Source organism: Quercus lobata, chromosome 11, assembly GCF_001633185.2.
Source record: "Quercus lobata isolate SW786 chromosome 11, ValleyOak3.0 Primary Assembly, whole genome shotgun sequence".
Lineage (NCBI taxonomy): Eukaryota > Viridiplantae > Streptophyta > Magnoliopsida > Fagales > Fagaceae > Quercus > Quercus lobata.
The window spans coordinates 13,611,038-13,626,786 of NC_044914.1; the positions used below are offsets into that span (position 1 = coordinate 13,611,038).

General features: G+C 33.3%; 1 protein-coding gene across 1 annotated transcript; it reads left to right on the plus strand.

The window, feature by feature from the left end:
• Positions 1-7,684: 7,684 nt before the first annotated feature.
• LOC115968591 (DEAD-box ATP-dependent RNA helicase 35) lies at positions 7,685-11,665 on the plus strand. Its single transcript, XM_031088016.1, has 3 exons — positions 7,685-7,838; positions 9,052-9,961; positions 10,577-11,665. The coding sequence occupies exons 2-3, from the start codon at positions 9,063-9,065 to the stop codon at positions 11,439-11,441; spliced, it is 1,764 nt and encodes a 587-aa protein (XP_030943876.1). The 5' UTR covers positions 7,685-7,838; positions 9,052-9,062; the 3' UTR covers positions 11,442-11,665.
• Positions 11,666-15,749: the final 4,084 nt, after the last annotated feature.

The following is a 15,749-nucleotide window of genomic DNA, read 5'->3' on the forward strand; positions in this document are numbered from 1 at the left end:
AGACCCCCCACCGTTCGATTTACATCTTATCATTGAACGTGGGAGACAGGGGCGTCGCCAAAATTTAATGCTGCCACGCTTGGGATGCTGAAGCGTCAGGAGCATGCCCAAAACATAAAAGGATATGGGCTGGTGACATCAAAATCAATCTTTTCTCCCGAGGAGTCAAAAAGCAAGATTTTGAGGGGCTATTGTGGGGGTCGATTAATCAATAACTATTAAAACCGTGTTAACTGGGCTTGTGGCCCATCTGAGAACGTTAAACCATCCGAGGAGGCCCATATAAGATTATAAGGGGAACCAAATGAAAAGAGGAGTAGATATCACATGAGATGAGTCTAGTATGTGTCCGAGGACAAAATCCTTCTGGGCAATATGTGTCCGAGGACGATCTGAATGCCGCATTGTCACAAACACACTTCGAAGTTGTATTACCACAAAATGTGGGACATGGGACCAAGGGTAAGAAAAAAAAGATAAACAAATATCTTTAACAACAGCTGCCTTCGCATTAATTGCCTCTCATCCAACTCTCTGGCCGCATTAATGTGGAGGTGATGCCTGAACAGTGATGAAGCAGCCTTACAGCTGCTGGTTAGAGGTTCCAAAAGGTGTTGGATGGGACAGGAAGGGATCCCCCAAACCTAACCTACACGTGTGTGGTGAAGATAACACTAAGAAGGCAGTATATAACATGGAAGAATGCGTTAAGAAATAGGGATCAGAACTTCTAAACAAGTAGTGCCTAGAAGAAAACCTTATGAAATAAAGAACTTAGCTTGTTTCAAGAAGAAATTGATCGTAATATTTCTGTTAATCCATCTAGAAACGTTCGGTTTAATCGTTTTTCTTATGAATTTAATCTAGTTCTTTTATATCCACACTCTACAAATTTATTGTTTGGGCCTTTAGCGATTGAACCCAATACGAGGTTGGGATCGTTACAAATTGAGTCCTTACATTTACTATTCTATTTTATTTAACAAACAAATAAACCAAGACCGGTTAGCCTTCCATTGGCAAAATCAACTAACAGGTATTGGTGTAAGAGAGTGTGTGCAATATTGGCTAGTAATTGTATTTTTTTTCCCCTTTTATAATTTAGAGTTCAATTCTAATACTCTTAACACATTCATGAATTCACATTTTTCGAGAGTTTTGTAATTCAACTAGTCTAATGAAAATGTCCACCAAGATTCAAATCCTCACCCCATTATAAATGATAGATTTAAAAAAAAAAAAATAGCATTCACCTTTATCTTTTTAAAATTACCCAAAATTTGAAATTAGAACTCTTTAAAAAAAATTCATATTCTATTATATATAATAAAAATTAGGTCTTAGAGCTATGGTTTCACTAAGTGGATATCCTAATTAATTGCCACATGTACTACGACTTTTACTTTTATTGTAATCCTACAACAAAATAACTTCTTAAAAGAAAAATACTTATCAATAAAAAAAAATACTGGATAAAGGATATAACATAATTATCTATAATACACATGTTAAGATATAATATTTTTTTTTTAATTCTTTATCATTTTTTTTTAATTTTATTATTCTTATCCACTTTTGAAGTTGATATGTTGTGAGAAATGATCCATTCCAATTAACTCCTCCAATTTCCTCTTATTTTTAGTTGGATGTATGACACATGATATTTATTTGATTTTTAAATTTCGCAAGTCTTACATCTAAATAGAAATTGGAGGAAATTAGAAAATTCAATTATAGGAGATCTTATCCCATATGCGATGGGGTGAAAACTACATGGAAGAGTCTAATTGGCGAGACATGGGAAATGGGATAAGAACTACAACACCTAAAGATATAAAGATGAGTTCCCTTGATAAAAGAGATCCATTTGCATACTTTTGCAGATATAATGCAGGCAAGGAAGTCAATATCATAACAATATCGGTCATAAAACTGGTACTGGTTATGATATCCTAGATTTGATTGGATGTTGATTGAGTGTGTGTAGTAGGATGTGAGTCCCACATCAGGCAATATTGGGATGATTTAGACTTTATTAACAATCACAAAGAGTCTCAATTGTGATTAGACTATTCCTTTTGAAGTATATAACACATATGTGACTAGGGAATTTCCTTGGGTTGTTACAAATGATATCAGAGTGGGCCCAATAACCTTGTGTGTAGGCTAAAAAACACTATCCTGCAAAGTGGACCTAACGAGGACATAAACAATTTAAGTGGCTTAGATTGTGATGCCCAAGATTTGAATGGATATGGTGTGTGCTGAGTCCTACATCAAACATATATTGGGTTGATCTAGTCTTTAAGGAGCCTCAATTGTGACTAAATTAGTCATTTTGGAATATAGCGCAAATCTGACTAATGCTTTTCCTTAAGTTGTTATGCATCAATACTCGGTGTGTGCTCAGTCATACATCAAGCATATACTGGGTTGATTTAAGTTTTAAGGAACCTCAATTGTTTCTAGACTAGTCATTTTGGGATATAGTGCAAATGTAACTAGTGTTTTTTCTTAGGTTATTACACACTAGTATTCCTTTAAAATGTACCGAAAAAAATACCTAATTGTATCAGTTTTTTCCCCCCTATGATTTTTAGCTGGTATACACTACTAATAAATAGTTTAAAATAAATTTTTAAGAAATTAAAAACATTATAAACGTGTTATTTAACCTAATACATTGAGTGTTAATGTATTTAAGCTAATATTTGGACTTATAAAATATGTGGATTTTAATTATATATTTATAAAGATAAAAAAAAATACAAATATATACATGTGTAGCGAAAACCCAGAAATGATCACCTATATCAACCATTACTGAAATATTTTGTTTCTCTAACCAAATTGAAATAACCTTTGGTATGAAATTGACTCCTTTGAATGCAAGTCAATTTAACGAGGATCTATGTTTTTTTTTAAAAAAACTTTTATGAATTGGGGATTTGTTGCTTAATTCCAAGGTAAATGGTATCCTGTAATTTGAATTGCATTAATGCTGAGTGTTTGCTCAGTGTTGCTTTTTAGTCTTTTATTTTATTATTAATTTTTTTTAATACAAGATAAAATTTTTACTCTAACCTAATTAAATATATATATATGTGTGTGTGTGTGTGTGTGTATGAATCTTTTTTCTGAATACTTGAACTCTAACCCTTACCCCTCACACTCCAGAAGCACTCATACCTGTGGAGTGACTTTTGCGCCAAGGGTGTGTGGTGGTAGGATACAATTTTATTGAATTTGAGATAAGTGTTATGGCCTGTTTGGAAGTTTAAAAAAGGAGGGGAGTAGAGTAAAGGAAGGGAGAGTAATTCAATTACCTTATTTGAAAGTTTTTTAAGGAAGGAGGGGGAAGGGTTTGGACTAGGGGTGAGCAAATGAATACCAGAGCCGACCCAACCAACCGGCGCTGACGACACCGTCCTGACACCAATGCCGACCAAATGAGCCGAGGACAACGTTCGGAGGGCGAAGCCTGTTCCAACGCCGGTGAGGTGCAGTCACCGGATCAAAGAAGGCGAAACCGATCCACATCGATACCGAACCAATACCAAACCTAGTATTCGTTTCTCCCTACAGTTTGGATACAATGTCGTTCACAGGTTCTGATTTTAATTTTTATTAATGAAACAACGTCGTATGGGTGTTATTAAAAACAAAAAAACAAAAGCAAAAGCAAAACGGTGCGTTTTATGCTAGGTTTTCAGATTCTCAAGGCCATATAAATTCATTCTTTTGTCTTGAATCTCCTGATATCCTTTTACTCTCTCTCTCGTTCTCGCCTCTTAGTCTCGCCTGACGTAGCGACGCTTGCCTGAGCTCTCGCCGTCGCTCACCAATCACGGCAAACCAATGGTAAGCATAAATGATTCTTAATCTCATGTACTTCGTAGTTTTTGGGGATTGTAAAATATAGTACAATGGGTTTTAGGCTTGTAAGAGAAGTGAAGTTTATGATTTTGATTTATTGGTGAGAGCTTGTGTTTGTGTTTGTGTTTGTGTCTGTATTTGTCTTTGTGTTTGCGAGTGATTGAGAGTGTTTTGTATTTGGTGAGGTTCTGAGTGTCGTGTGTACTGTGTATCATAGGAATAAATTAAATGACTTTGTGTTTGTGTTTGACTTTAGTCCCACTTAGGCACTTACTTTAATATCTCTTTGTATTTCTGAGTGTCATATGTATTTGTCTTTGTGTTTGTGAGTAATTTAATATGTCCTTGGATCATTACCATTTGGGTGAACAGATTTTATTTATGTGAATAGATTTGTTGAACAAATTTTTTTATGTGAACAGTGAACAATTTTTTTTGGTTAATGTTTCAAATCAAACCGACCAAACCGATTAGATTGAGCCGATCAAACTGCACTGCCATAGGTCAGAAAACCGACCCTAATTGGTATGCATCGGTTTTAATTATTACAAAACCAATCCCTATCGGTTTGGTAACAAATTTGAAAAAATACCGAGCAAACCGAATTGCGCACACCCCTAGTTTGGACTACCTCTAATCCCTCATTTTTAATTCCCCCAAAGTGAAGAGATTTGGAAGGAGAGTAAAGTAAATAAATTATTAACCAAATGAATTCCCTAATTTACCATTTTTAAATTAACAAAATTACAAATTGATTATATAAATAATCTTTGTTTATTTCCTGTGAATGAAAAAAAAAATTTTGAATCTTACTATTTCACTAACACTGAAGCTAAACAACCCCCTTTCACTGACACTAAATCTGACAGTGCCGCAACAATGCATAGCTGTCAGCCAATCGCATACAGTCTGATGTGCCGGCGGGATATGTGGCGGTCTGCGTGGGCAGCAGTTGCAGGAGATTCACGCACGACGCACCTAAGCCACCCCATCTTCAAAAAGCTCTTGGTCCAAGCCGAAGAGGAGTACGGGTTCAACAACCAAGGCCCGTTGGCAATATCGTGCGACGAGTCGCTATTCAAGGAAGTGCTCCAATTCATTTCGCGATCCGAGTTAGGTAAGAACGGCAATAACCCGATCGTTACTTCATGGGATCGCCGACAAAGGAAAACGCTTTGTTTCTAACTTGGGTGTGACTCAATTCGAGTTAGCTCGCCTCCACGAAAAGAAAAAAGAAGTAGCCAGCTGAGTATAATACTTGCAAAAAAAAAATTGCAACTGACTCAGCTGAGTTAACTAACCCAGTTGGGGATTTTTACTCTTTACTTTTTATTTTTAATTTTTTTTGAGGTAATAAAAATTATTTTATAACAGTTAATGGTAGTTTTATACTTTTATCAGTGGTATTTTTTTTTTAGAATGTTTTATTAGTGGTATTTGATGGAATGAGAATGTTGATTAAATAATTATTTAATCTAATAAATTAATCATAGACCAATGTTGCATGTTCATTTTCAAATAGGGGTAAATTTGTCTATTTAAATCATTTCCCCTCCTTTCCATCCTAATTTTTAAAACATCCAAACAAGAGGACGGGCTACTTACTCCCTTCCCTCTTACTAATTTTAAAAACATTCAAACAAGGTGGAGGATAACTATTCCCCTCTACTCTCCTCCCCATTACTCTCCTCCCTCTCTAAACTACTAACAGGCCATTAATGTTTAGATAGAGCGAGAAATTGGGGGATGTCCTATTATCCTCATTAGTCATTTCATGTGGCTTTCCTTCCTATAAATTTTTTTTGGGAGAAATCCTTCTTATAATTTGTGACAGCATACTATCCTTTTCGTACCTGAACCGTAAAACCAAACTAGTCTAATATTTCTTGACTACTTGAAAGAAGAAGAAGAAGAAAAAAGAAAAGAAAAGAGATTAAAATTTTTAAGACTTATTAATTGATAGGATAGTTTACTCTATGTAAAACTCTATTATTTAAATCATTAAAAAAATTTATAATTCTAATTCAACTAAAATTGTATTACCAATAGTTTAAAATAAAATTTAGGTTAAAGTGTAAATTACACCCTAAAGTTTGGGAATTTTTAGATTTAGACTTTAAAATTTTAGAATTTGAATTTTACCCCTATAATTAATATTCTATTTGCATTAGCAGCCATTCTATCTATATTTTTTGTTTAGTGTCATATAAACTTGTCATTCATGTTTTGTTTGTTTAATAAAATGATGCTACGTTATTTAACTTTTTTTAAAAATAATTAAAATTTATGTTACACTTAATGAAACATATAGACGAAGAGATCATTGATGCAAATGGAATATAACTTCAAATGATAAATTTCAAATTCTAAAATTTTAGAGTATAAAATCTAAAATCCTAAACTCAACTGTATAATTTGCAATATTACCTAAAATTATATATATATATATATATATTTGTTATTTTGATTATATATCATAATTTTGTGTTTAGTAAATCTTACGCACTGTATGCTTGCAGTGTTGCACAAAATGATTCAATATATATGTATACTAGTTGCTAACCCGTGCGATGCACAGGATAGTTAAAAAAAATTTATACACATTCACTTTTATTGGTATAATCATTTGAAAATAATTCTAACTAATACACTTAAAAGGGTTAGTAATTTATAGTACTTACCCCCCACCATTAGTATACAGACACCAAGTGCGGTCGTCGTACCCCTTTGAAAGAACCTTTCCCAATTGGACCCTATCAAAAAAAAAAAATAAATAAATAAAACACCCAATTAACAAAATTGATCCAAAAGGGTCTAAAATGCACACAAAATCAATTCAAAAAACAAAAATATGAGACAAAGTAATTACTTTCTGCTGCCAATGAAATCATCTTTTGTATTGCTTTTCCAAACTGCAGCACTTATCTCTCTAAGACCTTCAATTAACGAAAACACAAACTTCTCTTGGAATACTGGAGTATTATAACCATCTATACACACATACACAAAAAACAAAATCAGCATAACTCACTATAACTCTATAGAAGCCTAAAAAATATAAAGAGAAATTAAAGAGATTGAATTTGATATTTACGTTTGGAGAGAGAGAGTTTGCAGAAACTATGGCTATATATTTCTTAACTTGAGAGAGGGGTAAGGTTGCTAGGATTTTATTTCTTAACTTGAGAGGGGTAAGGTTGCTAGGGTTTTGAGGTGTTATAATGTTTTTATTTTTATTTTTATTTTTTAAATATTATGCTGATATAGAAAATTGTGGTGCCAGCAGAGGTTTCGGTTTTATATATATATATATATATATAGATTACACATCGTCAGACTAAAGTGTTTTTTTCCTTTCACATTAATTACTAAAGATATTTAATTTACTTTAAAGTAAAACTCTACTAAAGTTTCAAGACACTCAACAATTATTAAGAATTTTCTCAAAACAAATTAAGAAGATAATTTCTCAAAAACAAAAGAAGATACTATTAGTAAAATATTTTATTTAACCTTCACATATAATTAATACTTTTTATTTTATTTTTATTGAAACGCGATAGTTTTATTTAACCTTTACACATAATTAATACTTTTTTTAAAAAAAAAATACATAATTAATAATTTAATACTTTTTAGGGTTAAATTGCTAAATATATATTTAAAATTTAAAGTTGCTTAAATTTTACACTCTAAAATTTGGTTTCACAAAAATATACCTCGGTCAGTTTTGGCAGCTGATTAGCTAACAAGTACGCACGTGTTTATTTTGACCATGAAGAAGCACAAACTAAACTCTAAACTCAATCAAAACGACATCGTTTCACATAACAATTCCCAAACTCAGCCACAGCAAACAAACCCAAAACCCAGATTTTTTTTTCCTCTTCTACTCATCGTGAACCCGAAACCCAGCGGCTTATCGTGAACCCATCCGATCCAAGGCGGTGGTGACGCCGACGGTAAGTTCGCTTTTTCTTCTCTTTCGCTTTTTCCTGCTATTACTGGATTTGGGGTGTTTTTCTGTGTGTTAGTTATGGTTGAAAAGAGTTGAACTGTGCAGAATTGAGAATCTGGGGTTTTATATTTTTCATTCAAAACTGCAGTTGGGTTTGTGTTCTTGTTTTTGTCTTTGAAGGGGTTGTTGGTTTTTGTGCGTGTTTAGGCTGATATATGGGTTCGGTGTGAAAAGGGGCACGAAAGGTGTTTGTGAAAAGTTCTCTTAGAATTTCAGGAAATTAACGCTCGTTACAAACAAAGAACATGGTGCAATAAATAGTTCATCAAATTGAATGCTTTGTTGGTAGTTTTTATATTTCTTTTAGAACTGCAGCTGGGTAGTGGGTACTTGTTTTTGTATATTTTCTCTTTGGATCAAATATCAATTGAAGTTAATCATTCATTCATTCAAAGGATTCTTAGTATTGTTTGGTTGCTCGATTAACTTGTTCTTGCATGCATAGGATCCACTAAAGTTCAATTTTTTGGTTGTCCTATTTTGAAATCATTTGATAGACCTAATTTTTCATGCAACACATTTAAAAACACTTTATTATCATATTTCAATATACTAGGTACATATGATTTAAGTTGTATATGTATAGTAAATATATTTAGAATTTTGCGTCTCACTTTACTCAGGCTAGTGCCTTTTGTTGCCTCACGCCTCGGGCAATACAATTCCTTGGCGCCTTAAGGTTGGCTTTCACTTTTGACTACCTTGATTCTAATTAAAATCCGGCCCCTTATTTTAGCCTTTTAGGTTTGGTGTGATTGCCTAGTGTTTTATTATTATATTTCCTGTTCTATCCTGTTTCAGCCCAAAACAACCATCACCTAAAACCCTTAAACATCAATCCTTATTCAAGAACCCTTCAAGAACTCATCAAGAAATCTAGTATAGTGCTGAATTCTTAAAGATCCTGTATAAACTGTGCAAATGTAATTTTTTATTCTAATAAGGGCTTCATGTATAAGGTTGGTTCAGCTCTACTGCCTTTTTTGTATATTTATAATATATAACAAGTTATTAGTAATTTATTCATTTCACTTCACTAGTCATTCAGTCTATAGTTTTACATGCTTAAATAATCGAATATGTAGTCCTTTCTTTTTTCTTTTTTTTGTATCAAAAGAATTGAAAATCTTCTTATTTAAAAATATTTTGCACAACAGGAACTGATAACATGGAAGAAGAAGATGATTATGTTGAATATATTCCCGTGGCAAAGCGTAGGGCCATGGAAGCACAGAAGATTCTTCAGCGCAAAGGGAAGTCTTCTTCCCTTGAAGAAGAGATGGAGAAATCAAAACTTGCTGAGGCCAAACCAAGCCTTCTTGTAAAAGCATCGCAATTGAAGCGAGAGCAACCTGAGATTAGTCCTACTGAGCAGATTGTGCAACAAGAGAAGGAAATGATTGAGCACTTATCAGATCGGAAAACTTTAATGTCTGTTCGTGAATTGGCAAAGGGGATTACTTATACGGAACCTTTGTTGACGGGATGGAAGCCACCTTTGCCCATTAGAAGGATGTCGAAAAATGAATGTGATGCAATTCGGAAGCAGTGGCACATTATAGTTGATGGTCTAGATATACCCCCACCTATTAAGGATTTTAAGAATATGAGGTTTCCAGAACCAATTTTGAAGATGTTAAAGTCCAAGGGTATTGTACGTCCAACTCCCATTCAGGTGCAAGGTCTTCCTGTGATTTTGTCTGGGAGGGATATGATTGGTATTGCATTCACAGGCTCAGGCAAGACATTGGTTTTTGTGCTGCCAATGATTATGGTAGCACTGCAGGAGGAGATTATTATGCCTATTGTTCCAGGAGAGGGGCCATTTGGTTTGATTATATGCCCATCAAGAGAGCTTGCAAGGCAGACTTATGAAGTGGTAGAACAGTTTTTGGCTCCCATGAGAGAGGCTGGTTACCCGGAGCTAAGACCTTTGCTTTGTATAGGTGGAGTCGATATGAGATCTCAGTTAGAGATTGTGAAGAAAGGTGTTCATATTGTTGTTGCCACTCCGGGAAGGTTGAAGGATATGTTGGCAAAGAAAAAAATGAGCCTTGACAATTGCAGGTAAGTACTATCAATTCCATAATTCTTATAGAACAGTCAATTATTAGGCTGTCCTTCAGAACTTGTACTATTATTATATTTATAATTGCTCCCACGTTCACATTGGTAATGGGGCTGTTTGGCCATCAGCATGTAACCTATCTGGCAGCAAAGTAGTACGACAACATTATGTTTCAATTTCCTCCTCTTGAAATACCTTTGTAGAAAGTAATTTTTGGTAGAATTATTTTGAATCCACGTTGATATGCTTCATTTTCTTCTCTTTGGAGGCAAAATTTTCTGTTGCCTGGCTGCTTTCCAGAATCATTCAATCTTTGTTTGGATAAAATTTTTTAAATGTTGATAACTGAGTGAGTCATGTTTCCTAACAAGTGGTTGATAACTGCTGGTATGTACTGTAACATGATTTTGAAGACCAAGTTACTTTTTAGATTATTTTGAATGCAGTTATATATAAATGTCCACCTTCCAATAAGCTCTAGCTAAAATGGTGTCTCAAACCATTGTTTCTAAGTGTGGAGGGTAAAGTTGCAGGTTTAAGCTGCATGTGTGTAACTTTTCTATAATGTTGAGCTTGTTTTTTGAATTATAATATTAATACTACTTTTCCTGCAGGTATCTTACTTTAGATGAGGCAGATAGGTTAGTTGATTTGGGCTTTGAAGATGATATAAGAGAAGTATTTGACCATTTTAAAGCTCAACGACAGACTCTCCTATTTTCTGCCACCATGCCCACCAAGATTCAGAACTTTGCCCGAAGTGCTCTGGTAAAACCTGTTACAGTTAATGTGGGAAGGGCAGGAGCGGCAAATCTTGATGTGATTCAGGAAGTAGAATATGTGAAGCAAGAAGCTAAGATCGTTTACCTCCTTGAATGTCTACAGAAAACCCCACCTCCTGTTTTAATATTCTGTGAAAACAAGGCTGATGTGGATGACATTCATGAATACCTCCTCCTGAAAGGAGTCGAAGCAGTGGCCATTCATGGAGGCAAAGATCAGGAGGAGAGAGAGTATGCTATTTCATCCTTTAAGGCAGGAAAGAAAGATGTCTTGGTTGCAACTGATGTTGCGTCAAAGGGATTGGATTTTCCCGATATTCAACATGTCATCAATTATGACATGCCAGCTGAAATTGAAAACTATGTTCATAGGATTGGACGAACTGGAAGATGTGGCAAGACTGGCATAGCCACAACGTTTATAAACAAGAATCAAAGTGAGACGACACTTCTTGATCTGAAACATCTCTTGCAAGAAGCGAAGCAGAGGATTCCACCAGTGTTGGCTGAGCTAAATGATCCAATGGAAGATGCGGAATTAGTTGCCAATGCAAGTGGGGTTAAGGGCTGTGCATATTGTGGTGGGCTTGGTCACCGTATTAAGGATTGCCCGAAATTGGAACATCAGAAGAGCATGGCTATTTCCAGCTCTAGAAGGGACTACTTTGGGTCTGGTGGTTACAGGGGGGAGATATGATTTTAAATTAACCACTCCTTGTATACTGATGTTTTACTCAATCGTTAGATACTTTGCGATTGTCTCCAGAGATGGTCCTGCTGACTCTTGTTGTTAAGTTGAACATCGTCACTGGAAATGTTCTCATGAACTTTGATGGCGTTGAATCTTTGAGCGTATAATGTTTTGTATGATGACCTGTACTGAAATATATTTCAGGTTAGCAAATTTTGAAAAGTTTGTAACCTATGGTGTACAAACAAGCTTTAAAATATTTAAGGTAACCCCACCTTAGAAAAATCAATAACAAATAAAAATTCACCGATAGGTTAATGCCAAATTAGAAACTTTAAAGTTTTTAAGGTGACTCTACCTTAGTAAAATCATTAAAATTAAAATTTCTTGAACTACAACTTTTTCTACAATTATTCTTTATGTCAAATTGTGACTGGCTGCTGGTTACTTTTACATAGACGCATTATTTTTTTCTACTACTTACAATCCACCACATAAGATAATTGAATTAAAAATTTAGTAAAATTTTGTGTTCGTCAAATCTCTCTCTTCCTCTCAACAAAGAAAAAGTTTTTTTTTTTTAATTAAAAAAAAAATCACTTTATTTTAACACATTGCTAAAAATTTGTCAAGCATAAAACAAGTGATTTTTTAAAGGCTTTCTTTGCGGTTGTTGCGTTTCGGAATGTACTTCTTAAGGTGCAAACTTTTACAAAGTAGACTACATCCTTCCTCCCAAGAGGCAGAATTTTACAAGGAAGTTACAAAAGTATAATGTGCTTGGTTAAGAGAATTTGAAGCTAGTTATCAATCAATAACCAAAAAAGAAAAAAAGAAAAAAAAAAGAGGGAATCATAAAAATGTAGAAAGTACAGAAACCTTGGGCCTATAATTCAGTCAAAGAAACACCTTGAATGTCAAACATGAAGTAACCAATATGAAAACATTAAGGAAGTCGGCCTTAGAAAATTAACATTAGATTAGCTAAAATTATAGTAAAAAATTAAACCCAAAAAGTCACTTGAAAAAACACAAATGTACAAGCCTATTTTTCACTTCCACTTGTCTTAAATTTTTTTTTTTCTTTCGCTATTCTAATTACTTATTCTTGTTGCAGTCATTGTTAAGGCCAAGCCTACTTTCCCTGACCATCCAAGATGCCACCACCGCTCACTGTCAAATTGTTAATATATTGAAAATTTATCCAGTTCTGAGTGATAAACATGGATGGTTCAGTAGGAGCCTTGAGATACACCTTAATCACAAAGGCTAATGGACCCTTGCATGGACTCTCAAATTTTCTGAGTTTAGCCTGGATGTTCCCAGCGAGATCCAAACCTAGCCCTTCTTGTCCATTCACATGCTTCCTTCCATGCCTTAAGAAATGCCTGACATAACATTCAAAATTCAATATAGTAAATACTAAAAAGGTTCATATTAATACCAAATACATACAATTTTGTACCGAGCAATTTGTGAATTACCTATGCCACACACTCAAGTTTGTTGATGCCAAAAACATACAAAAATCAATTACTAAGTTATTTATATTGGATTAATTGATTAGATTTACTATTTTCTAATAGTTTAAGTTTTTAAGACAATTTGTAATTTTACATAGTATCAGAGTAGGAGGTCTTGGATTCAACCCCTTATCTTCATTTTACCTTCCATTAACAAAACTTTCATGTGTTGAACGTCACTTAATAAGGAAATTTTAGATGGCTCACACATAAAGGGAGAGTGTTATATTAAATTCTTTAAGCCTTTTAGGACAATCAATAATTTAACAATTTAAAAAACTTTTTTTTTCATCCCAAATCAGCACGCAGTTAATCTTACAAGTTTCAATTTTACACAATCAAACTTCAAACTGTATTTAATTCTTTAATAAGTTGGTTCTATAAGATTTCAAACATGTGGTTTATCATATCAAACTAACAATAGTTAATTGTCGTCTGATAATATTTGGTAGGTTCTATTGTTTTACACAATCCCTTGAAGAAAACCATAGACTTCTTAAGTTAAGGTTCTGGAAGTTGAACCAAATCATGGATACAAGGAGCTGGATTGTATCCTAAACTCTTTTTGGGTTTGCTGGGCATAAGAAATAGTGACTAAATAGTGACTAAAGCCACGGTTCTTAAGGAAATTTGACTAATACTGTTTTGTGTTTTTCACTTGTTACACCATCTAGAATATTCAAAATCGATTTACTAAAAACACTTGAACTAAGAGTCCCAATACAAACAATGAACAAATCACCGACTTTTTCATATCTTACTAACATAACATTTGAGATTGAGATAGTACTGTACTGAACCCATCATAACACAAAAATACCGACAAAGAGATTAACAAACAAACCCAGCCCATCAAATTACAGGAATGGTGTGAAAGAAAAACAGAAAAAGTCGGAGATAATATATATAGACAAAGATATTAACAAACAAACCCAACCAAAAGTAAGCTTCAAACCATTTCTCTTCGATTTTGATAAGTGAGTTTTGGCCCTTTCTCTTATTTTGTCTTCTCCCTCTCGTTTTTTGTTTGTTTACTCTTATATATGCATGGTTTTAAAAATGGTACGATAAAAAAACTGGAAAAGAAACCGATTCTTGATTTTAATTAATTATTTGCCGATTTGGGGTTTTTTTACTAGATCGAACTAGTGTTCAATTCTCAATTGAACTGACTAATCCAATCCAATTTTTAAAACTATACGCCTGTTTGGTAGAGGAGTTTGAGTAGTGTTGTTTGTAATTTTTTGAAATACATGTAGGTGAAAAAATGTGTGTAAATATATGTAATATTGTTTAAAAACTAAAAATGAGTATTTGAAATACCCTACCAAACAGGCCCAAAGTGTGTGTTTTTAATAAAAAGTGGGTAATTTTATTGATAAATGTCTAAAAAAAACTCCCCTGCAACAACCCCTCTCTCTCTCTCTATTATTTCATAGTAACACACTAACACCCAAAACTCATCTCTCTTAGTCAACTCCATCTCATTTGCTTTCTTGTTTCTTCTTTCCCAACTCTAATCCAACACCAAAACTCACAAAACAACTCTCACTACCGCACCTCTCCTCCTCTTCCTCTACTCTCTTCATTGCCTCCTCCACCCACCACCCATCTCATAGCTCCAAGCTGTTACTCTAGCCGCATCAACTCTCAAGTGGTGAATGTTGCCATCTTCAATTGAAGAACAACAATACACATATACACACATGCTTAGAAATTAGAATAACAAAAGTCACATCATTTAATAAGTTTAGGGGATGTCTAGCATGTCATAGAAGTTGGTCTGTTAAGATAAGAATAATGTAATTGATTTTTTAGATGAATAAACTGATTTTAATTATATTTAGTTCAGTAATTATTATTTTTGGGTATAAAAAACTGGTTTAAAATTGGATAAAATATATTCCCGTAAAAAACTAATTTTGAATTTATTTCTATTAGTTTCAAAAAAAAAAAAAAAAATTTCTATTAGATACATATTCCCTTATTGCTTTTGATTATAAAAAAAAAGCATATTCCCAAAAAATAAATGAATTTTAATTTTTTTTAAATAGAACATACATAAAAAAAAGACTCCAATAAAAAACGGTTGATGTATAAAATAAATAAATAAAAAATACTCAAAACTCTTATTACAAGTTTATTACAAATCTCTCAAAAAAAAAAAAAAAAAAAGCTTATTGCATATCTCCCCCCCCCCCCCTTCTCTCTCTCTCTCTCTCTAATAATAATAATAATAATAATAAAAGGACGAGATCATTTGAAGTAATATTATACTGGCTGCTATGTTTTTTTTTTGGATGTGAATTTTGTTTAAATTAGTTTTTATATATTAGAATTGTGCATAAAAGATATGTTTCTAGATAGAATGCCAAATAGCATATAGTTGACACAAAATTTGAAATATATATTAAAAACATGTAATTTAATATAATAAAAAAAATCTAATACCACAAAATAAAACACACAATTTTTGCTATAATTTTTTTTATGTGACAAACTATGATTAGTAAATAAAAAATAAAAAACTTATGTGAAAGTGACAAAAAAAAACTGTGATAAGTTGAGTTGAGCTGGTGACTTGATTTGGGAATGAGATCTGGTGCAATTGCATATTTAAGCAATTAACCCCCTTCCTCTCGCAACATATTTTTACTATTCTTACTTTTTTTATTTTTTATACTTTCACATTTTTATTTGAATGGATAAGATTTAAAGTTGTAAAAGTTAGTAAAAAGCAAAAACTCATCTTATTTATTAACACCGAAACGCAAGTCTGCAACAACAACAG